This window comes from Telmatherina bonti, assembly GCF_933228915.1.
Source record: "Telmatherina bonti genome assembly, chromosome: 23".
Lineage (NCBI taxonomy): Eukaryota > Metazoa > Chordata > Actinopteri > Atheriniformes > Telmatherinidae > Telmatherina > Telmatherina bonti.
The window spans coordinates 6,380,145-6,405,764 of record NC_136632.1 but is presented as its reverse complement, the minus strand read 5'-3'; the positions used below and the strand labels follow the sequence as shown (position 1 = coordinate 6,405,764).

Genomic DNA, 25,620 nt, shown 5'->3' with positions numbered 1-25,620 from the left:
AGATACAATGAAATGTGTAACCTGATACAAAGCGCTGCTTGTGTGACATTATTCCACCTGTTTACTCTGGTGTTTGCCAACTGAGGGCCGCAGATGACATTCCAGCATGGAGGAGGGGGGGTGTGGGATTATGTGAACTCCCACGCAGCCTTCATGTCCTGCAGAGCTGAGCGCTGCATCCCTTCAGGTCTGCACATGAATCCACTGTTATGTCATGAGAGGGTCTGGGAGCAGCGGTCTCAGATGTCAGGCTTCATCCTGCATGTGTCTCTGCAGGTTCTGCTGCACTTCTAACATGACTGGCAGCGAAGCAGCGCTGTCTCTGTTTAACAGCTCGTATGGGATGGCATGAGAAGACAGAAAAAGTGGGGGGCGGGGAAGGGATTGCCATTGGAGAGCGTGCTGTTATGAAATTGCTGTTGAGTGTGTCAGCTGTCCGAGCTAGCTGAGCACTCTTTGCTGAGGAGGACAGATGTTGAATTAAACAGCCTCCCAGCTGTTTGGACTCATTTTGCAGATCCTCCTCAGCTTTTGGGCTCTGTAAGGTCTTTTCTACAAATATTGTACAACAAGCTGCTCATGTTCGGCACAAGGTCTGACCTGCTGTACGCCATGTCACCGGCTAGAGTCATTTCTAACGGGGGAAGGGGATGCAAGCAGTATGTTCTGTATGGCGCTGTAGTGCCGTTACATTATGTAATGTGAAAATATTAGCATTTTCCCTCCGTTGCTCTGAGCCAGCAGCTGGCAGCGACAGAGACCGGCATTTTGGCAGAGCTGCAACAGGATCAGTTTCATAGTGCAGCTTTATGCATAAAGAAATATTTACATTTTCCACAAATTATTAAACTCATTTGTGCACAAATAGTTTCCTCTTTATGACTCAAAGCCGATGACCTCAGTTCGTCTTCCTCTTTAGAGGTTGTAGCTTGGCAACCATGAAACAAAACACCCAAAATTTATCGTTAGACCTCACCGCATTACCCACAAGCCAGTGTGGGCAGTGAGAGGAAGTTTGTAAATGAGTCTTATTATAGCCTGGAGGCTCCGACAGAGCAGAAGGCTGGATGTTAGGGGAAATACATTTACTAAATAAATAAAAAATACAAACATCACTGCAACGCTCTCATTAATGTGGTCAACAACTGTTGAGGCTCAAGACACTTCAGCAAACCAGCAGAAAGAGACAGCTGAGTGAGGAACCAGCTTTAACGTCACACCAGGAAAAAAACAGAAACTAAAACATGTCAGTATCAGAATGCATTTCAAGAAATACAACACACCGTTTTACTTCAAATTTGGACACGTTTTACTAAAAAGGTGTGATTTATATGAGTTTGGCTCACAGTTTCTGTTACATAATCCTGAGATGCTGAAGCTACATTCATAAAGATGTATTTTTTTGTGGTTCGCAGATAGACCATATATGAAAGATGGACGGAGCCTCCCGCAGTTAAAAGTGAAGCGGTTTTATACACTTCCACATGTGGAAGTGTATAAAACTGCAGTTTCCTCTTCATCCACTAGGGGCTGCAAAACAGAGCAAATCCCCATGGACTCCTATGTTAAAAAGACCAACTTCACAGCAGAAATAAAAATGTTTACAGCCTGGTACAAAAATCCATTTTAGGTTTAATACATATTCAGGGGCGTATCCTTTTGATTGACAGGTACCCGATTTCCTGCTTCAAGTCAGAAGAACGTAGAACAACCGCGGTTTTTAGCCAGTTAACAACGTCACTTAGCTTTAGCCCGCTTACCTTCGTTAGCTGGTTAGCTCCTGTTATCTCTTAGCTACAGAAAGCTCAGAGTTCGCGCGATGTCAATCATCCACCATGACGCTCACAGCCCCCCTCTCAGCTCCGCCTCTTTGCCCATATTTGTATATTCTGGGCGAGACGACACGCATGCCCCTGCCAAGATGGCAATGGTAGGAACCGCCCACCGAGCTTCAATTAGCTCTTCAGAAACCTACGGGTGACGTCACAGAGACTCCGTCCATCTTTTTACATACAGCCTATGGGATCACATGGTGTTTATAAGTGCAGACACCAGTGCTGTTGCTGCATTTCCTATAAACTAGAGACCTGCTTCTTAAAAGATCCTCGACAGAAACGCCAAAGCTTTTCCATGACAAGGTTTGTGTAGATGACAAGCTAACAGTATAACCGTTGCAGATTGATGTTAAAACTACAGGCGCTCAACATCCTGCATTTGAACAGCCATCTTTACGGTTTTCACTGTTTCAGACACTGGGATCTGACCAGAGCTGCTGGAATGAGTGGAGACTGGACACCTCACTGACTCAGGCCCCTTCTTGGAGGTATTATGCATTGCAATGGGCCCGTGCTAACTGGTTAGCATGCTAACTCGTAGCAGTTTTGACATGTCTGTTTTCATAGTCTGTCTTCACTCGGTGAACAAATTCTCAGTAAGTTTAAAACCAACAAACTTTAAAACAGACCGTGTACTTATTCTTTCATTCAACCGAGAAGTCTTTGCTATGTATGTATGTATAAGTATGCCAAGCGTAAGTCATTTAATCTTTTGTGGAAGGTTGTGTCATTTTGTTTATACATTGCTCAACAGACTAAAGCCATTACATGTAGACACAGAGGGAGTGTAAGCGTATGTCATATTTTGCTCTCAAACAAATAATCTAATTCAGTTAAATGAAAAACACACGACTACTTTTCCACTGCAGGGTTGAAACCAGTCAGTCTGCCTTTCAACAAGACTGGCTGAGTTTACATGAGCAGCTTTGCATAAAGGCTCATTTAAGCTCCCCTAAGTACATGTTTCAGTGTTGTCAATCACTGCTCACATACGTCTATAAGCTCTTTATGTTGTTACACAAATATAAACTACGTCCACCAGATGGCAGAGTTCAGAGTTCACTTCCGAGTTCTGGCGCCAGTTTCAGACAACAGCAAACATGGAAAGGGTGAAGGAGGTCCTAATCATGTATGTTCTCAGAAAGAGACGCGAACAGAAGCAGTGTAGTGGCCACGTCTCAGTTTCTTCTTCTTTGTTCATGGTAAATGGAATGGTGAATGGACTTGTACTTCTATAGTGCTTTTCTAGTCATGCTCAGACCACTCAAAGCGCTTTACACTACTTGTCACATTCACCCATTTACATACAGTCAAACCCTGATAGGCACATTGGGGGGCAGCTTGGGGTTCAGTGTCTTGCCCTAGGACACTTCGGCCCAGGGAAGCCTGGAATTGATCCCCCCACTTTCCAGCTGAAGGACAACTGCTCTTCCTCCTGAGCTACAGCGGCCGTCCACACCGGTGGAGCTTTAAACAATGGCGGGCAACCCCAACTTCAGACGTGTGCGGTGGACCCGGCTGCTAGAAGAGAGATTAGTAGAGCTATGGAGAGAACACGAGGTTTCCTTTTTTTTTTTACTGTTCCTCTCTTTGGTTGCACATAGGCTCTACTGCTCAACACTGCCCCCAGCGGATTCTGGTGGTACTGCTTCATTTAAAAGAATGCTCTGTTACATGTGTATGCATGTTTAGTGTAGAGTTGTGGCTCCCAACCTGGGTGCAGATGATTTTTCCCAATTAGAAAAGAAAAAGTAAAGTAATGCTGGACGAACACTGTGCGATTTTGAGGGGATTCACCACGATTTTGTTGTCGCAGACCACGCTGCGTCATCATGGAAACATCGTAGCGTCGGGATGTCCGTCGTGAGCCGTAGAGTGTGAGAACACTCATGAGGAAGGATTAATTGCTGCTACGTTCTAACGATGATGCTGCGACCTCTCGATCAAACTTCTGGCATGTCAGATATTTTCGTCGTCGCTCGTACAGTGCGAGTGGTGTTACGTCACGATTCTACGTTCGCACCTCCGCAGAAGACACCGGTGGAGCTTTAAACAATGACGGGAAACCCCAACTTCAGATGTGTGCGGTGGACACAGCTGCTAGAAGAGAGATTAGTAGAGCTATGGAGAGAACACGAGGTTTTCTTTTTTTATTTTGATTCAGCGCACACAACTGCAACAACTTGCTGCCTGTTCGCCATCTTGTTGTCAGGCACGCTGTGGTTGTCATAGGAACTAGGAACCTTTGTTTTTCGTTGTTCACACTCGAGCACGTCGTGCCGTCACACGCCGACTGACGCCAACAACTAGTCGTGGTTGTCAATAATCATGGCTGACAGCAGTCGTACAGTATGAGTACACATGTCGTAAGGACAGAGTACGAGGGACAAACCTGGCCCTGCAGTGGGAGCATTTCCCCGACAGTCAGATTTCTAAAATCGCACAGTGTCTGCCCAGCATAAGGCTGTACTATAGGTACTGTATGTTGATAACTACCTTAACTCTGGTTTGATGAAAGCATGAAGCCAAGCAGGGCTTCAGCACTGGGGTCCATGACTTTTTTGTAATCGCACATAGGGGTTGGAAACCACTGGTGTAGAGCAATAATGAGCCGTGGAAGCAAATCATTTGGAAGGTTACAGATTTCTGCATTACTGCGACACCACCATTGAGGGAAAAATAAAAATTGTACATCTTTTTCACATTGAAATAGGAGAGTTGGGCTAATGATGGTGTTCTCAGCCAAAAATATTTCTGAAGCAATTCAGATAACGCTCAAAAAGGAGAAAGTGCATCAGGGTCAGAAGGGTGAACAAGGCCACACAATGTGGGCTTCAGAGAGCCTTTTGTTACATTTCCAGGAAGAGATGGGCATTGTGGGATTGTGATGTTTGGAAAAAGGCTCTTTAGATAAGTGGTTCTGTGCCAGTCGTCCACTGCTCGCATTTAACACTGCACCCCTTTCCCTCCCACGGGTGTCAGCGAGCAAACTGCCTTGCACAGGGAGACAATGATCCAGTCAGCACCGCAGCAGTTCCTGTGGTGGAAGCACAAGTAGTTTTTGTTGTACATATTGTGGTCAATCAAACAAAGTCACAGCCCTAAACAAGCAGTTACAAAGGTCAGTTAAGAAGTGATTTTCTTCTTCTTTAACATCTAGAGGTGGCTTCGGGTCATCGTTTGTCTTTCCCCAGCTCTGAATTGGGCCATTTTTTACATCATGAAAGCAATAAATCTTCCATCAAGAGTGCTTGAAGCAGCCTCTGTGTGGACTTTCACAGTAACCCAAGACTAATGGCGCTTTCCTTTCACCCCAGGAACTCGAGATGCTATTTAAACAGCCTCTCTCCTCACTAACTGCCCTTTAGCCGGACTCCACTCCTTTCACAGCCCCTGTTCCCAGTGAGAAAAGGAATGACAGAAGGCCAAAGAAAGAAAGGAAGCATTAGAGTTGTGGGAAGATTGTGAGAAAGGTAAGAGTTTTTGGCTTTGGCGTTGACCCAGAAGGTTAAGGTGCCAGAACGTTGGGTTACAATACGGCACAGTGTGAAACAGAAATAATGATGGCCATGCCCTTCATATTTGTGGAAAACAAGTGGTCCCACAATGCATCCACAGCTCCTCCCTCCTCCTTTCCATCACTACAGATCACCATCATGCATCTTTACTTTTGGCATAAGGATACCTCTGTTTCTGCCTGTCTTAAACAAGTCAATCTCTTCTCGTCTTTTGTAACATCCTGTTCAAGTCTGAGCTTCAGCTTCTGTCTGCAGTTTTCCCTGCTGAGTGTGCTGGACTCACCTAACTGGAGATGAGCAGGCTGGAAATCTTACAGTAGCCAGGGAAAGTCTGCCAAAGTGTGTCAAAAGGAAGCAATTAACAGCGGTACCCTCAGCACTAACCTCCATTTCCAGGCATGCACTGTCTAAATTAGTCGCATAATAGGATGTGAGCAAGATTAATGACAAAGAAATGGGGATAGGAAGTGTATTTCAAAAAAGATGTAATAATAACCAGAACTGTTTGGCACTGCAGAGAGCAGGACTAAGGGGAAGAAAAGACCGAGCCATGAGAAGGAGGATGCAAGAAATCTTTATTTCTCAGGTACCAGTGAGGGTCTCTCTTGTCAAAGGATTAAAAATAAGCCGGGGGAAAAGACAGCAAAGCAAGCACTCTCACGGGAAGTTGTGAAGAAGGACAGGCATGACTAACCCCCCAGGGCTGTCAGCAAATTGGAGAGAGACAGGGACTCGTCTCCACTATTCCTCACCCCTCCTTCAATCAGTCCCTGTCCTTGCCTCCCTGAGAGCCTCCCGGGGGCAGAGAGACAGATTTAAAACATCCTGTGTGCTGCTGCATTTTACAGTTCTGGTCTACAGTAAAAAAAAAACAAAACCTGACAGTATGAAGTAAAACTGTTTCAGCAACAGTACTTCCATCATCAAGAATCACCATCTGCAGAGGCCATTAATGTGTTTTTGTTTTCTTTTATGAGAGATGGCTGTTATGGAAGTTAAATTATTTTCTGTATTACATTTTAGTATATTAGGTTATATTACACAGATAGATTTTTATTTAAAGTCTGTTATTTAGCTTTTTGATGAGTGTGAGAACGGTGAAGTAATTTATGTCACGTCCGAGGGTGGTGGGTTTTTTTTGGTTGGAAATCAGTGTCAGGAGGTGTGAGACAGGATGAAATGATTTTTTTGACCACTTTCAACCATTTTGTTGTTGTTGTTTTTTTAACTGGAACAAATATATAATAATCCACCTTTATTTTATTTTTTGTTTCAAGAAAAATAAATTATTTGTAATTTTCTGAATTCTTTCCCTTTTTATTTTATTTGGCTTTTGGAAGTGTGTACAAAAATCAGCCAATCCACGCTGCCACCGCCTTTAGAAGTAACATGGAAAAGGCTGGTACACCATCAATATGACAGATTCCTAATGCTCAGAAAACGTGAGGAGAAAATTGACAAATTCTGTGGTTATTCTTAAAGTAAATACTGTCCTGATCTAATGTTGCATTTCATGATTAGTCCACTTCAGGCAGACCACTCTCTTCCCTCAACGTTGAATGTCTCCACTTCTTAAAAGCTTAGGGATTGATCACGCATTGCAGGGAAGAGCCGGTCAAAGCAACCTAATGAAAATGGAGAGGTTTCTCGTGTCAGGCTATCGCTGTATACAATGCAGCTAAAGAAATCAATATGAACAAAGTAATTACTTTAACAATGATAGCAAACGTAGAGCTCGCTGGCTTCAAGTTAGGTATGCTGGTAGCGTCCTGTCTTTTAGATAATGACCTCATGCTGCGCAGAGGATCATTTTATTAACCTGGAGGAAGGCGCAGACTGACGAGGGGGATCATAATGTGGGCTTCAGGTCTTGTTGTTTCAGACTGGTTTCAGAGTGGCTGCAGGTTGTAATTCTGATTAACCCTACCTGATATGGAAAGCAGATGAGAAGACGAAAAGCAGGTTTTCCTCATCTCAAGTCTAACTGTTTATCTGCTGATAAAAAGTTCCACATGGTGCTTTCATTGTGGGGTTGTGCTGATGTTTCCATTCATTGTAGCTGACTGGGAACATGAACCTTCCAGGTTTTCTCATGAACTGATGAACATGACTGCTGCGTAACAAAGACTTCTGCCACAAATCACTGCTAAAACAGAAACACCACAGGGAAGTGTGCACACCTGCAAAACACCACAGGAGACCAGCCACCGCAGCCCTAATGACCTGACTGGTAACATTCAATGTGTTCATCATTTCTTAAACTGGAGTTCATTTGGAGTCTAATTAAATGCAACAGGATCGCTCCCTCTTTGTCCCTCTCTCTGGGGGGGAGTGGCGGGGCTGCTGGTTGCCTCTCATTCTGTTGTGTCACATGCCAAGATACCACAGATGAGTGAAAAGAAAACCTTACAAAGCCACAGAGTGGAGGTGAAAACCTAGATCAGCACCCTGGTGTATGTGTAGGACTCAACATAGCACACCATGAGTTACTGTGCTGACACTCATCCTCTGAGCTCGACATGACTTAGACATGATGCCATGCCAAACAGCGTGCATTAAGCTGCAGGAATGAACAGCGGGAGTCAGACTTCAAGAGCGAGGGGTGGATGTTTCAAGTTTGACAGTTCGAGGAGGGATTTCCGCAGCTCTGCTACTGGAGGCATAGACCCAGACACTGGAGCTGGCAGAGATCAATATATCTTAAATATTTACACTGTGGAAGGACCACCAGGGCGTGGATGCAAACAAGAGGAAATCAGTACAACAAAGTAGGTATATTAGATAAGAGCATAAGAGATAAAAGGTTTAAAACCACAGAGCAGCGGGGAACGCAGCTACAAAGACAGAGCTGGAGCTGGAGGAAAGTGTATGAACCCAGCTTTAATAAAAGACTCAGATTTAATCCTTTTGGCAGGAAAAACGGTCTCATTCCATAGAAAAGCAAAGCAGCGTCTTTATATGTGCAGAATTTTACTGCGTGTCCAAATCGCTCCATTCACTGCAAAGTTTAGAAACTTGGTATTCTAATCACTTTCTCCTACTAAGGTTCACATGTAATTTACCACTGTACTGTAGACCTCCCCCATTTTACAATAGTGACAAACTATGATGGACAGATTACCATTTAGATCTACGGAAATCTTCTAGGTATTTTCTCTATATGTCAGGCCTCTTCAAACGGCGGCCTGCGGGCCACATGCGGCCCAGAACCAACTTCTATGTGGCCCAGCTTATATAAAAGAATAAAGATATCAATCAAGAACCTTCAGTCATTCCTACACTGATTAAGTAGCCTACAATCCTACAGTTATGCAGACCATGAACGCAACACTTGGTTGCCCAGCAACATCAACCCCAGCGTGTGTTGTTGTGTTTTGAAGTTGCAAGAGTAGCGTGTGTGAGCAATCATGTCGCTCTCTGTCCCAAAACACAAAATTGACAACAAAAACCGCAGATTTAACCCCGCCCGACGCCAAACCGATGTGTTTAATATGCAATGAGTGTATGGCGGTGTTTAAAGATTATAAAGCGAGGAAGCACCCCATCAAGAAGTTTAGTTAGATATTACCTTTTATGTTAAAAGTTAGGAGAAAAATTGGCTCTGACTGGAATTTTCATTATTTTATTTTGTGCATTCGTCCTTGTCATGTGGGACTAATTTCAAAATAAAAAAATTAATAAACTACTAACTTTTCAAAATGTAAATGTGTCTTTTTTTGTTAATTTGTACTGATTTATATATACACACACACACACATATATAGATATATAAATATATCTATATATGCATGTATATATATGTATGTATACATATATATATATATATGTATGTATACATATATATATACATATATATATATATATATATATATATATATATACATACACACATATATATATATATATATATATATATATATATACATACACATATATATATATATATATACATACACACACACATATATATATATATATATATATATATATATATATATATATATATATATATATATATATATATATATACACACACACATATATATATATATATATGTGTGTGTGTGTGTGTGTGTGTGTGTGTGTGTGTATGTATGGCCTGTGATGATATGCTTTTGTCCCGATTTGATTTGATTCAGATTTTTTGGGTGCTGATTTGATTTAAATTGCGATTCTCACAATTCTTTGATTTTGCTGATTTTTGTTGATTAAAAACAAAAAAATGCACAAAACTTTTTCCCTTCTTCATTTTTCTTCATTTCAATGAGGAAAACAAAACAGTAGCCAAACCATCATTCTGCTGCTATAATGCCCAAGAAAACAAGTAAAAAGATCAATAAAAACAATAAAACTGACAAAAATTTCATGATGGATTGTTTATATTTGTTTAAAGAAAATACATTATTTTACAAAACATTGTTCAGCAAAAAATCCGGATATTCAATTTTTCGATTCGATTTTCCCACCCCTAGTCTATACACGTATATATGTGTTTCTATTTTGTAAAGTGTCCGGTTTGGTTTATTGACAGATGGTCGCTGTGTTGGTGAAGCTGATATTACATTTCTCAGTGTGTGTTCATCGTATTTCTGGGAATCAGGTGATTGCTGGGAACACAGAGATGCACGCCGACGCAGTAACATCTCTAACCAAGAATTTAAAGTGGCTGCTTCATGACAGAGGAGCTCATGAGGCACAAACTGAAAGTTAAAAACTTTCCATCGATGCAGTTAAGTGGAATTTTGACTCCAATTCACCACCAAACACAGTTCACATCACAGATTTATTGACATTATTGATCCATTGCAGTTCAAAATCAGCCAGTAGGAACAGTCGGCAGACAAATACGTCAGAAACTTCTGGAGAGTATGAAACCACCCACTCTTTGCAAGATCCTGTAGGCTAAATTCCTTAAGATCTCTGTTCCTACTTAAAATATTCCACCTCCCACCCCTCCAGTTGTCAGTTCTTATAGTTGCAGAGCTGGTCCTGCCGTATCAAGATGCTGCACCGCCTTAAATGCTGTTGCCAACTTCAACAGCCCAGTGGGTGGGAAAAGCATGCTGCAGAGCAGGAGAGAGACCCTGTCGCACCCAAAGGCCTACTTATCAAGTGCCTAACATGCCATGTGATGCCTTACGCTGTAGCAAAAACTGGATCCATGCCTCAACACAGACAGACACAAGCGGTGCTTCAATGTCGAAGCCAGAGCAGCGAAGATGCACAGATTCCTATCGGTTTGTCCTTTTCCTGCTTGGGGCAGCTACTCTGTTTGCATCCTTTGAAAAAACCCCACAGGACAGATCTCTTGGTTGTTACCTAGCAACAGGTTGTAAGAAAGATACTGGCCTGGCTTGAAGAATGAGAGGCTACTTGAGAGACAAAACCACCATTGTTCTTCATGAATGATCCTCGTTCTGAGAAGAATAACGCTGACCTGAGGACTTGCATGAATAACAATTAGTACTTGAGGCTGGGTGATGGAAATTTAATGACATCACTTCTGAATGTGGACTGAACATCAGCAAGCCTTTGTGTGACAGAGCCGTAAGCAGTGACCTGATACAGTGACTGCAAATCCAATGGAAAACCGATGAGGGGGAAACACTGCTAATGGGAAGCAGGACTGAAACCAATGTCGATAAATAAAGTGAAGTGGGTTAAATGTTTGGAGAATGGTCAAGTGATATGCAGCAAACACTGAATCTTCCTAAATGAGCATCTTTGATCCATCTGAGGTTTAATGATTTCTCTCGCTGACACTGCTGTTGACAGAAGTGCAACTTGTATGAAGTGAATCTACTTTAAAAACTGTTTATTAAAACTTTAAATTTCAAACAGCAAAAATCATTTGGGTATGGTGTGTCTGCATTAAACACTTTAAATAACCCAAAATAAATCATGACTGCATGGTCTGCATATATAATCATGTTCGCTACAGAAGGCGGAGACGTGAGATTACTACAGAAGTGTCAGAATCAAGATATGTGGCTGCGTTTCAAACACATTTTTACGCAAAATAAAAGCGATGTTTGTAAGTTTAGACAACAACTGCGATTTGCAGGTGTTTCCATTAAACAGTGTTTGGCACGTTAGCCTCAAGTCTCGTAAAATTTTGTGATTCTCGTGAATTTTACGAAAATTGCGACAGATTTTTTTTGCCACAGATTTTCAAAACTTTTCTCCCTCATTTTCTTTTCTAAAACTCTGAAATTTGCTGTTGTTTGTTCCACATGGCGCCATCTTTACTGGATATGAACTGGTTATAACCCCCCGTGCCACGTCCGCATGGACATATAAATGCAAAAAAAGTGTTTCCATTAAACTTTTGCGATATGTTTCTAAATCGAAACGTCTGAAAAACCACCTCATGAGAGGATAAAAACTTTTTAGCGATATTTGAGACATTTTTTTTTCGAAATGTAGGTATTTCCATTAGCGGTTTTTTAATGCGATATTTACTTTTTGTGCATTTCTAGTTGTAATAGAAACACACTGACAGTAAATTCACCTGGAACACAGCAGAATGAATGAAATGAAAAATACTTAATTACGCCAGAAAAGGTAAATTCAATCAAGCAGCAGATACCTACTCTGCTTGATACCTACTCCTGCAAGAAAACCAGATTATTTTCAGTGAAAACATGAGGATAGCAGCCCAGTCATCTAGGAACGGGGAAAGTAATGTTAGATGAGGAACTGTGTAAAAGTAGAAGCTAAAACAAGGAAGCTGAGCAGTTTTATTGATGTTTCATGCAGGTAAATATCTGAGGAAGTCCTCAGCTGATGATGACGACGGACACCGTTATGGAAGTGGTGAAATTATCAGAAGCTCTGAAGTGGACAGTTCTCAATAATTCAGAAATATTAATGCATTTTAAAGGGAAATGGCAATATTAAAGAGCGAAATTGCAAAATCGAAGCATGGATGACAAAAATTTCATGTTACACGCATAGTCTCTCTTGTGCAACAGTCATTTAGAGTTCATGTGAACTCAGCTGTGATTTACTTTGAGAAGTCATCTTCTACTGATTCTCTACAAATTATTAGACAGAAACTTTTACTATTTTATTTTACATGCCTAAAAATCTGTGATTCTTTAAAACTTACATTTTCACCTGAAAGTGAAGCGTTATGTTGACATTCTGGCAAATAAAACACATTTTACTAATGGAGCAGAAATGCTGCAGCAGAGGGAACCTGCATTTAAAACTTGTTTCAGGAGGAAAAACCGTCCTCTGCTGGGTGGAAATTACAAGGTGGGCTTCAGCAGTACTTGTGAGTTAATTACACGCTGAGAGAGTTTCTTTGTCTTGAAAGGATGAACCGTCTCACCTCGACTAGAGGAGGGGAAAAGTAATCTAAGAAATGCACACACAAGGAAAGACAGTTGCTCGGCTAAACCACGGTGCGCCTCCTCTGACGGCCGCCCCGCTGCTCTCACCGCGGTGAGCAGAATAATGGATGCAGCAGCGAGGTCCAATGAGAAGAGTAAAAACAGATGCTACTGGAGGGAGACAAAGACAAGCAGGATTAAAGAGGACTTGTTATTCTCTTAGGTGTGATGACAGTTTGAGGCCAACAGCGCTCAGGCGGGGCAGCAGCGTGAGGGCACAGCAGCTGTTGGCGAGCACTTCAATACACACACGTGTCAAACCTTTGGTCCTCATTAAGTCCAACATAGTTTGGAGGGTTTTGTTGAGTCATGCTCTGCTGACCAGCCTGATACGGCTGATGCTGCATCAGGCTTACCCCACCTCTCATCTGTCTTCATCTTCCATCCTCTGGATCCTTCCCTTCTTCTGCTCCAATCCCATCAGACATTAGCAAGAACGTTTTAGCATTCGTGATCTGACTTTATCTCTGCTGAAGCTCAAAGATGAACCGCTGGACTCTGCTGGGGTCATTAAGCTCATTTCACCATGGCAACAGAGGCTGCCGGTGTAACGCAAAGGCAAATTTCTGCTGCTCTGTAAACAAAACGAGTGCAATGTGTTTGAACAGCTGATGGTTTTTGATGGTTATGTCCTGCGTGACAGAACATGTATCGATCCTGTCGCTGAAATCCTCATCAGTTCAGTTTAGGTATGCAATGGACTTTCATATTCCCAGGACCTAACAGCCTAATATACTGTCAAAACATAAAGGCACTCCTGAAGGGGTTGGTAAACCCTGATGTTGTCCTTACCTAGCAGGCGGGGTCCAAGCAGGATAGCAACAGCTGTGTCAGCGGTGTGACGCCTTCCTTGAATTGTGACAAGGAAGCGCACAACACAAAACACAGGAGGAGAATGGTGCCAGTCTTTCTTCTGAGCATGTGGCAAATTAACTACCACTATTATAAACGTGGAGGCAAGAAACCATATCGTCTGGACTCCAACCTCTTTGTGGAAACGGGATTTAGAATATGAACATGTAGATTTACAGGAAATATTTAACTGCTGATGTGTAAAGGAAACACTGCTATGAAAAAACTGCTTATTTGTTGTGGAAAGGTTGTAAAACCAAAACTTACTGAACATCTGTTCATATCAGATACTTCTGCAAAGCATCATCCTTCAATCATCACTTCATTTTAGTTTAAACTGATGGCACCTGCCACATAACGCCAGGATACAGGATTATGTGTTCAGGGAAGACAAATCTACAACAGAAGAAGATCTACTTGGCAGAAGAGATGATGCAATGAAGATGAGGCTGCAGATTCAACGTGACATATTCTGTGGAACAGATAATTCAGCTGACCAGAACTGAGGAAGACGAAGCTGCAGCTGACATTACAAAGAAATACACTGTACTTAAACATGGGAAATAAATGTATAAAATCCGCACATGAACTCGAGAAATCTGCCATTTCTTATCATTTTTTCACAACACACACTGAAAAATCCCCTCACACTGGGATACTTGTACAGTTGTTTTCATATTTATTCATCCCCTTTCATTAAAGAAGGAAAAAACAGCTGCCTGTAAAATAAGCTGAAACTGACTAAAGTAATGATAAATAAAATGAAAATCATTTCATTATTTTCTAATTCTGGTTCAATAGAAATATTTTTTCAAAAAGCAAACAAATAAGATAATTTATTACGTATTACATCAGTCATAAAGTAATATTTAGTTGAACAATCCTTTAATGTTTCCGTTCCAGTCCGGTGTTTTCTGCTCCTCCCAGTCAGACTTCTGCACCTGTTGACAGGTATTTTGTCCCACTGTTCAACAGAAAAGTCTCTATTTGTCCAGGAACAATTTGTTTGTTTTTATTTTTCTTTCTTCAACTCAATTAAATGAAAAAACAGTGTCTTATATTACTAAATTATATTTTTGCAAATTTTTAGTTAATGTTCCTTTTTTAAGTCTCCAGTTATTTGAGTGACTGTTGTAACTTCAGCCTTTTCTTTAATGAAAGGTATGAATACATATGAGCACAGCTGTATGTCTTCTACGGCTGGTGAAGCGTTCAAAGCGACATAGCTGTAAAACAAACGCTTTTTACCTTGCACTTCATCATGTCGCTGACCCTCTGCTGCATGGACTGCCCCGCTTTCGGTCTGACCAGGATGTAGAGGGCTTTAACCTCAGGGCAGGACCTCAGCAGCTTCTCCACCAGCACTTTCCCCATGAACCCTGTAGCTCCCGTGATCAGCACGCTCTTGCCAGCGTAGAACTCTGCTACGGACGCCATGCTGCCGCCCACCGTGCCGCTGCAGATGTCCGTTGGTCTCGCCTTTGCGTGTGTCGGCTGCTCTCCCAACCCGTCGAGATCCCGGCCGTCAGACAGCTCCTGCAGCGAGAGAGAGGAGGATTAGGATGTGAGGACTGGCAACCACCAACTTTAAATACTGTATCAGATAGCATTTGTCAAGCGGGTGTGCAGGTTTGAGTAACGAGGCGTTCATGAGAAGACTCCATGTTTTAGATTGACGGTGTTCACAGGAAACTCATTTCAAGTCATTCAAAGCGCGGTTCAGTGGTCCGACCTTCACATGCAAATTCTCTGAATATACACAACATCAATGGTTTCTGCTTCTCTGTCGGGTCCACGGGCAAAACGCATCTCCACAGGGTAGAAACTGTTTGTTCCCCATGTGTGTTATTTTTTACATAACAGCACCAACACAGAGAGAAACAAAGCAGCCAGTCAGAAGAAGGTTCCAGCCTCTCTGCGTCTGGTTTTACTCCAGTAAACATCTCATTGCACATGTTTTCAGCTGTTAGGAGTGGATTCATCAGAGCTCAGGGTTAACCTCCATCACAACATTTACATAGCAACAGATCCACGAGCTGGAAGCCTTCTTAGTCAGAGCAACCTGACAGGTGAAGCGAGGGTTGACTCATACATGCTTTAGCAACAAATAATATGACAAAGTGTTCATGACTCGACCTTCTTGTGACCCTTCATGTTTTTAGCATGTTTCCAGATGTCCAGCTCCCTCCTCATTGCAAGGCATCCTAATTGGATGAAGTGCTGCTGTGCTGGTGGTGCTGTAATGGACTGTGTCTGCTTATTTGGATCATTTTAGTATGATAAATAAGAAGCTGTGTTTGCTGGCAGATTGTATCAAAAAGCACACAGACAAGGCTGTGACTGGTTTCTAAAAGGAGATGACCAAAGAGCCGACATGGTTTCAGTAGAGATGGAATCTGTTACGATCTGCTGTTTTCCTGTGTCTTCTGCTTTGCTGCCTGTTCATCAACACACATGGTTTCAGCTGGACATTTGCTGAACCTGCTCCCTGTTGTTTCATCTTGGTTTCATTTATCATCCTCGTGCTTCATCCGTTTAGGCCTTTGTCAGTCCACCAGGTCTTGTTATTAAAACCTTATTCCTGGCCAGACAGGTCTGCCTCCTGCATTTGGGTCCTCACATTCCACACACTGTGACAGAATAATATTAAGATAAAGATGCTAAGAAGCTTAAGCATCCTCATTATGGGAGTCACAGAGGAAGTTTCTTTTCTCGTGTTTACATGGACAAAAGTACTAGGATGTACTTGATACCACTTGGATGAAAATCTAATTCCAATCAAGAGGGGTGGGTTATGCTGACGGATGCATGAAAACCCACTCTGAATGATCCTGTACCATTAATGTAACATAATCCTGCATTTTACCAAAGACAGCAAAGAAAAAAAGAATCAAGAGACACGGCAGGACCAAATCATAACAGATCGATATGTCATATAAATACATTTAAAAGAGTTTATTCATCATTAAGGAGGAAGAAACTGAAATCTGACCGCAAAAAGCACACAAACAACGGTGTTTGTTTACGCTAGAAAAAACAGTTTCCTCTTCTATTGGTGTTTCCTGAAAGACAGCTAGCGGTATTGTTCTGCACATGTCAAAATGATTGATTCTGTTTAAACCTGACACATGTTAACACAAACCATGATCGGAAGAACTCGTCCAGGGTCAATGCAAACAGTCCAGGTCTGATTGGAATTATCGATTAACCAGTAGAAGAGATGTTGTGCATGTAAACATGGCTAGAGCTAGTTTTACCTAATGGAGTGTGGTTGATGTCATGTGCAGGCACTCTACTTTGTCATTTTGTTAGTAGGATAAAAACAAAAAACTGATTGTTTGCTTCACAATTTTAAAATTGATTTTTTTTGTTAAAAAATACATTATAGCAGCAGAATGATAGTCTGGCTACCGTGTTGTTTTTGCTAATTGAAATCAAGAAATAAGACGAGCAAAAACAGTTTTGTACATTTTTTGTTGTTTTAAGTCTACAAAAATCTGCAATTTCAAATAATTGTGAGAATTGCAATTTAAATTGAATCGGCACCCTAAAAATCTGAATCGAATCGGGACATAAGCATATCGTCACAGCTCTAATATATATATATATATATATATGAAACCAAGACATCTGGGTTCTCTCTTCACGTCTCCGTCCATCATTAGACAGCAGCATCACAACATGGCCGATGAGTTTGTGATAATTCTGGTCGCCACTACCATGCTAGCTTGAGTCAAACAGATTGTTAATCCAAATCTTCTACTGATTCGCCACCAGGTCTCTGAATTCCTACAGCAGTCTTTTGATCAGCTGATATTTTAACCTGGACTTTGATCCATTTAACTTATATTTATTATTGACTATTTTTGTTTTTAACGTATCTTGGTTTATCTCTTCTGTTTGGACTGCTGGTGCTGATCTGTAATAACCTTGATAGATCAATGAAATGTGATGTGGATGAGTTACAAATTAATTGCTCCTTTTGGGATCAATAAGGTTGACTTGACTCTTAAATCTCATTGATGTAATACTTCATCATTAGCAGCAGTTATTACATTTTCAAACAACATGCTTAACAACAACCAACCAACAACATGAAAACTTATTATCAAAAATCTTATTACAATATTGACAAGTTATTACAGATTCAGCTTTATTACATTCAAAATTACCATAATTATGACATTATTAGTTATAAAATACACAATCCAAAAAACAAACAAACAACCATGCAACAAACATGTTAAAAGGTTTATGTCAGCTGGACTTTGGAGGCAAAGACGTCTCGTAAATATAGAAGCTACTTTAAAGATAAACACAAGTGACCAGATGTTTCTTATTGTTACGGTTTAATCTATAATTTGTGTTCCAGCTTGTTGTCTAGTCTTTAAAGTGTTCTGTTTTTCCCACTCAGAGCTTCTTGATTACGTCCCTAATCCTGTGATCAGGTCATCACGCTGCCTTCATCTGCTCCTTCTTTTCTTCTACCAGTTGAACTGTCCTGTCACAATGAGTAAGGTATGAACAAATGTCCCGAGTTTGAAGTAGTAAAAAACACTTTAAGGGCCATTTTTATTGCAGGTTTTAGTTTTATGTGAGAACTTTGGGCCGTCGCTGGGTTTGACTTTGTCCTTATTTCCTCCGGACGGCTTCAGCAGAGCTTTCTCTGTGACTCAGTGTTGTCGACGGCAGCTAGGTGTTTCTCTGATCAAAGCTTTGTGTCAACACGTGGGCTAAAAGCTCTCAACCACACAGCCAATGTTGCTGTTCATTTGTGTGTAACCACGACAACGATGCATCAACGCAGCGCAAGCCTCTTGGAGATTAGATGGCATCTGACCGTCTGCTTTGTGTCATGCTTTCTAGCCAACCAATCACAGCAGGAGGACAGCAGTCGTGGCATGTTTGGCTTCGACCAACTTCAGTTCAGGCTTGATGGGACACCCACTTGTAAAATTAACGCTTGGCAACAATGTGCATTACATTTAGCTAAGAGCAGTGCTTGATAAGCACTTTCTGTGATTAAGTGAGCAGTTATTTTCAGACTCTAAGATTTCCCCTGCAACGTTCCTTAGCTGCTGATTATAAACAACAGAACCTAAACCCCTCCTGAGCCAAACGTCTCCCAGATAAAACAATCTTGCATCTACTGGCTTTCCTTCCACTATGCTGTCAGTGCATGCAATATTTACATTGTTACACTATCCTCACTTATAGTAAGAGAGTGGATGTGTTTGATTCTTGTTGCAGAAACTTAATTTAGTAATTCTAAGAAAGCAAAATGCAGATTTTTCACTCTGAAAACATTCCTGTCAGATTTTAATTGGTTTTGGATCTACAGCTCCCAGACGGATAAGGTCATATCTACAGATTCACTACTCTGTGTGCACAAACTGAATAAAAAGGTCAGATTCAAGGTCTTCTGCTGAGGCCCCTGACATTCCAACTCTGTACTGTACAGATTCCCTGTGGAGACGGGGACAAGGACAGAGGGGCTGAAAGTCACTACGGATTAACGCTTCACAATGGAGACATTCCTGCAGCTGAAAAACTGTTCAGAGAACATGTATATCAAAGGTTCACATTACGGTTTTAACAAGTATACAAAGACACACCAAAAAGATTAGTTCATTTTAGACAAGTTCTACTTCTACTGACGCCTGGAGTCCAGCTTTATTTGATTTTATTTAAAAAGATAGCAAAGAGCCAAACCACAGCAAACTCGGAGCCAAAACAGAGCCAACAGAGAGCAAACTGTGTCAACATGGAGCCAACACGTAGCCAACAAAGAGCCAACACGAAGCCAACACGGAGGCCACACGGAGCCAACATGGAGCCAAAACAGAGCCAACAAAGAGCAAACAGTGTCAACAAAGAGCCAACACAAAGCCAACACGGAGCCAAGAAAGAGCAAGCACAGAGACAACATGAAACCAACATGGAACCAAGACACAGCCAACACAGAGCCAACATGGAGCCAATAAGAGCCAACATGGAGCCAACACAGAGCCAACATGGAGCCAATAAGAGCCAACAATGAGCCAACACAGAGCCAACACGGAGCCAACAATGAGCCAACACGGAGCCAACATGGAGCCAACAATGAGCTAACACGGAGCCAACACAGAGCCAACGAAGAGCCAACACAAAGCCAGCACAGAGACAACATGAAGCCAACATGGAGCCAACAGAGAGCCAACATGGAGCCAACACAGAGCCAACACGAAGCCAACAAAGAGTCAACACAGAGCCAGCATGGAAACAACATGAGGCCAACATTGAGCCAACATGGTGTCAACACAGAGCCAACATGGAGCCACCACGCAGCCAACACAGAGCACGGAGCCAACACAGAGCCACCACGCAGCCAACACAGAGCCACCACGCAGCCAACACAGAGCCACCACGCAGCCAACACAGAGCCAACACAGAGCCACCACGCAGCCAACACAGAGCCACCACGCAGCCAACACAGAGCCACCACGCAGCCAACACAGAGCCACCATGCAGCCAACACAGAGCCACCACGCAGCCAACACAGAGCCAACACAGAGCCACCACGCAGCCAACACAGAGCCACCACGCAGCCAACACAGAGCCAACACGGAGCCACCACGCAGCCAACACAGAGCCACCACGCAGCCAACACAGAGCCACCACGCAGCCAACACAGAGCCAACACGGAGCCACCACGCAGCCAACACAGAGCCACCACGCAGCCAACACAGAGCCAACACGGAGCCACCACGCAGCCAACACAGAGCCACCACGCAGCCAACACAGAGCCACCACGCAGCCAACACAGAGCCAACACAGAGCCACCACGCAGCCAACACAGAGCCAACACAGAGCCACCACGCAGCCAACACAGAGCCAACACAGAGCCACCACGCAGCCAACACAGAGCCACCACGCAGCCAACACAGAGCCACCACGCAGCCAACACAGAGCCAACACAGAGCCACCACGCAGCCAACACAGAGCCACCACGCAGCCAACACAGAGCCACCACGCAGCCAACACAGAGCCACCACGCAGCCAACACAGAGCCAACACAGAGCCACCACGCAGCCAACACGGAGCCACCACGCAGCCAACACAGAGCCACCACGCAGCCAACACAGAGCCACCACGCAGCCAACACAGAGCCACCACGTAGCCAACACAGAGCCACCACGCAGCCAACACAGAGCCACCACGCAGCCAACACAGAGCCAACACGCAGCCAACACAGAGCCACCACGCAGCCAACACAGAGCCACCACGCAGCCAACACAGAGCCACCACGCAGCCAACACAGAGCCACCACGCAGCCAACACAGAGCCACCACGCAGCCAACACAGAGCCACCACGCAGCCAACACAGAGCCACCACGCAGCCAACACAGAGCCACCACGCAGCCAACACAGAGCCACCACGCAGCCAACACAGAGCCACCACGCAGCCAACACAGAGCCACCACGCAGCCAACACAGAGCCACCACGCAGCCAACACAGAGCCACCACGTAGCCAACACAGAGCCACCACGCAGCCAACACAGAGCCACCACGCAGCCAACACAGAGCCACCACGCAGCCAACACAGAGCCACCACGCAGCCAACACAGAGCCACCACGCAGCCAACACAGAGCCACCACGCAGCCAACACAGAGCCAACACGGAGCCACCACGCAGCCAACACAGAGCCACCACGCAGCCAACACAGAGCCACCACGCAGCCAACACAGAGCCAACATGGAGCCAACACAGAGCCAACATGGAGCCAACACAGAGCCACCACGCAGCCAACACAGAGCCACCACGCAGCCAACACAGAGCCACCACGCAGCCAACACAGAGCCACCACGCAGCCAACACGGAGCCACCACGCAGCCAACACGGAGCCACCACGCAGCCAACACAGAGCCACCACGCAGCCAACACGGAGCCACCACGCAGCCAACACAGAGCCACCCCGCAGCCAACATGGAGCCAACATTTCATCATAATTTCTAGGTGAAAATAATGATCTCTTAGCAACATTGTTGTGATATTTTTTATTATGAAAATGTGAAAAATATTGGTGATAAATATTGGCGCACTCATTTTGGATTTACCATATAGTCTCAGAATAAACACAGTATTTTTGGGTGAATGGTAAACCTTTTGAACAGGACATAAAACCTAGCAGTTTTAAGGACAACACAGGTTATGTCTGTTAGCTTTAGTCTTGTTGTTTTACAGACGAGTGAGGCAGCAGCCTGGCTCAGACTTCATCCAATGACTTGAAAGGAAAAGTCAAAGCCATGGGTCATGCGGATGAGGACTAAAAGCTTAAGGGACCACTTCTCAGGTCCGCTTCTGACAAAGTAGTGTGTCATGTGAAAGTCAGTGTGGGTCATTACAAAAATAAAGTTTGGAGATGTTCATGGCCTAATGCAGGCCTACAGTTGTCTGCAGTTACTGCTGCGGCTGCACACTGGCCTTATTTCCCATTTCCTTTTTGTCTGATGGTTTTTTTTTCTTCATTTTTCCTCAATGCTCCTCTCCCCAGGAGGTCCATGCTGTTTGTCTGAGGTGGCTAAGCCTCAGCTCTGCAGTCCAGCCTCCGGCCTTTCCTCACACAACTGCTCCATTAGTGGGTCAGCAGAATGCTGCTGGAGACATGGGATTGAAGAAAAGAAGAAAAGAGGTCTACAGCTGCTCTCTGGCTGAGGCCATTATGGATGGACAAAACAGGCTGGTGGGGAAGAGGAGAGGGGATGTGAACAAAAATGCAGCCAATAATTAAGGCAGCATTTGTCAACTTCAGTGTCAGAGCCAAGCGACACAAAAGAAGAGTCAGAGTCTTTCGCTGCATAACAGAAGCAACGGTAAAACAAGTCTAGAGGGGTTGAGCAGGGGATACAGGACAGAGCAACCGGTAGATGAAAAGAAGATGCAAATGGGGACAGTGTGATGGCCTGATAGTACGGTCAGGGAAACACAATCAAGGAGCTCTGAGTGGAAACAAGACATGAACTGTAGAGACTGGAAAAACTACAAATTATTTAGTAGAGTTGGAACCGATCCGTACAATTCGGGCTCTGATATGGAGGTGATTCACGTATCGTATTTCAGGCTGAATTCACCGGTCTACAGAGGGAGCTTTAGTGGTCACGTGTTCACAAATTATTGGTACTATGCAGCTTTAAGATTTTGTTTAAATCTGTGCACAAACTATTTCTTTTAAACTTCATGTACATAAACATCCATCCATCCATCCATTCATCCATCATCTGTCATTTATCTGGGCATATTCAAACAAATCTAAAAGATTTAGTTTATTACAGAGTTTCCAGTTCAGAAGCAGAGTTACTGAACTGACAAGTCTGATGGGGAATTAGCTGCCTTTGCTAATTTAGCATGTCACTAGTTTGAATATTTTAAAGCAAGACAGCAACTTAAAATATGTGTGTGGCCAAGGTGTTTGGGTTTCCACCGTTAAATGGTGCAGCATACACTCCTGAAGTGTTCCAGGTGAACTTCAAGCAATGGAGGTGAAAACTGAAGGGACTGGTCCACAGAAAAGGTTGCTCTGATTCTTCATTCGGGCCAGTCAGTCTGAATCTGTCAAGGATGACTCTGGAGAAGTACTCTACCTAAAATGCTGTGATCCTGCTGGACAATCCGACCCACACTACCAAGGTGTAAGCAGACGTGGCAACCTCTGGCTTGTTATGCAGCTCCTTGAGCTTGTTAAATTTGTTTGACTAAATCAAGTTGACAGCATTTGTAAACAGTACAGTTTGCATTTATCCGGGGTTGCAGCGTAGGATACTACGACTCAAACCACCAGCCTTTGACTCACAGGAACACCGGCTTTACCACCAGAGCCACTCCCACAGAAAGCTGGAACAAAACAGAGATCTAATGTAAAAAGTGCGTATTTTTACTATGAGATTGTACTGGAGTGATTTTCTGGCACCCAAGCTGCTGGAATATCACAGCTTTATTACCTTCATTCCATTTTTTACAGCATAGCTGCTGAATATGTTCAAGATACAACCTGTTAAAGACTTTAATGTTGCTCTTTTATCACCATAAAGCTACATAAGCCTGTTTAATTTGGCTCCTTACACATATGTTGAAAAAATTTCTTACTTACTAAGTCAAAGCGACGAACTTCAGTGAAAACTATGAGAGTGCTGAGCTTTGGTTGATCACATGAGTAGGGTTTTATTCTAAATGTGATTTAGCTGCAGCTTACTGTAAGAGCAGATAAATGCCGTTTAATCTAAGTGTTACAAATGATGCATCACTATTAAACATGTTGTCCAGCATCCTACAGTTTAACTGTCCCACCCAGTGAATGAGGTAGTGCCTCTCTACCTCACTCTGCCTTGAAATGCCTTTAAAAAAAAAAAAAAAAAAAAGCAAATTAGCGTACAAAAAATAGTCTTACTTCCACTTCGTTCTTTTCCTGAGGCAGCTGAGTGCTAATCTAATTAGAATTAATTAGATCTGCCGCAGGCTCCGTAGGTTTCAGTAGTCTCCCTTTAAATGGGTCCCCTTTTTTCCCCTACATGTACCAGTTTCAGATCCACTTGTGAAGCACCATCAGATATCTGGCCACATGAGAGCAGGTGCATGAGATTATATTTCTGTGTTCACACACACACACAAACACACATATCAGAGCATTGTCTGCGTTACGTCTGGTGGCAGAGAGATTCTGTAATTACACCAGACGTCTCTGGCTGACAGAGGATCTCTGTGCAGCGGTGTTTGTTTACGCCGGGCTGAAAACCCAGACAGACAGTCGTGGTCCTGAGTGCTGCAAACGGGTCACGGGGTCGTGAAGCTGCTCGGTGTGGTTGTCATGTAACAAATAGACTCTCCTCCCTTAAGGAGGAATACAGGAGTAGCAGCTTATAAGTTACCCTGGAATGTAAGTCATTCATAGTTTTACCAATAAAAATCAGATTTTTATTAAAAAAAAGCAGCAACGATGGCTCCAGATTGTTCATTCTTCTGGAGTCCTGAGATGTTCCACGGTGTGGTGTGTGGGAATACACACATTAATCGGGTGGGATAATGGACCAATGAGTCAGCAAATACTCCAGAAGGAAAGCTGCTTCTGTGTGAATAACTCTTGGGGAGATTTTGTCCTTTCTGTGGGCATGTTTGGTGCTTTCTGTTCACTCCCTGCTGCTGTGGATTCCTGCAGAAACATGCAGTGCTCAGATCAACACAACAAGGACTTTTTGTTTACTATTCTCAAAGTCTGGCAAAGAAAACGGTGATTACACGCCGCCTTATGCGCTTTAGACAACGGCTTCAACACCGTTTTTACACTGGGGCTCAACTTTCCAGTAAGAAGTTCCAAATTCAGGAACAAAACCAAATCCAGTTCCAGATTAATAAGCAGACTGAAATAATCACAAAGACATTAATTTCCCATGTGCATTTGAACGTGCACAGACAACAACATGCAGATATTTTACTAAATATTGGAATACAATCCGGCTGCTAAAAGAATTCATTTAAAAGCACGAGCCAGGTCTTTAAAACAAAACTACCTACTATTAGATTTTACTGCAGCTAAGCAAGAAAGACCCGGAAAGCCTGACCAAACATATAACCAAGTCTCAGTTTATCTTTACATAATCATGTGTAATGACCTGGAACGTGATGAGTAAATGGGAAAACTTGCTGTTTAGAACCACTTCTTGCTTCATTATTTACCGTAACTAGTTACAGACTAGCAGATCTTCTGCCTATTGGGGTTTGTTGACCTTTAAAACAGCTAAACCGCTGGTGTCCCCGAGCGCTATCGCTTATCCTGTCGACAGCTTCTCAGAATGGTGGCGTGTAGCTCTGCAGGGATAATTGTGATGGATAGTTCACCATTAAGTTGATCTACTAAGTTCTCCAGGTATTTATATCCAGTCCAGGGGATTTACAATCCAGCAACAAAAAGTGTTTTTTCAGAGACTCTATATGATAAAGCCACAATAAGTGATTCATAACTACCACTTTGACCAATTAGACTGAT

At 43.1% G+C, this 25,620-nt stretch overlaps 1 protein-coding gene across 1 annotated transcript in view; it reads right to left on the bottom strand.

The window, feature by feature from the left end:
• The window catches only part of LOC306773401 (fatty acyl-CoA reductase 1), a 58,290-nt gene that overhangs the window by 19,097 nt on the left and 13,573 nt on the right, over nucleotides 1-25,620 (bottom strand). The window contains exon 2 of the mRNA XM_079263197.1: nucleotides 14,851-15,138. Within this exon, the coding sequence (XP_079119323.1) occupies nucleotides 14,851-15,138 (288 nt within the window). The remainder of the gene's footprint in view (nucleotides 1-14,850; nucleotides 15,139-25,620) is intronic.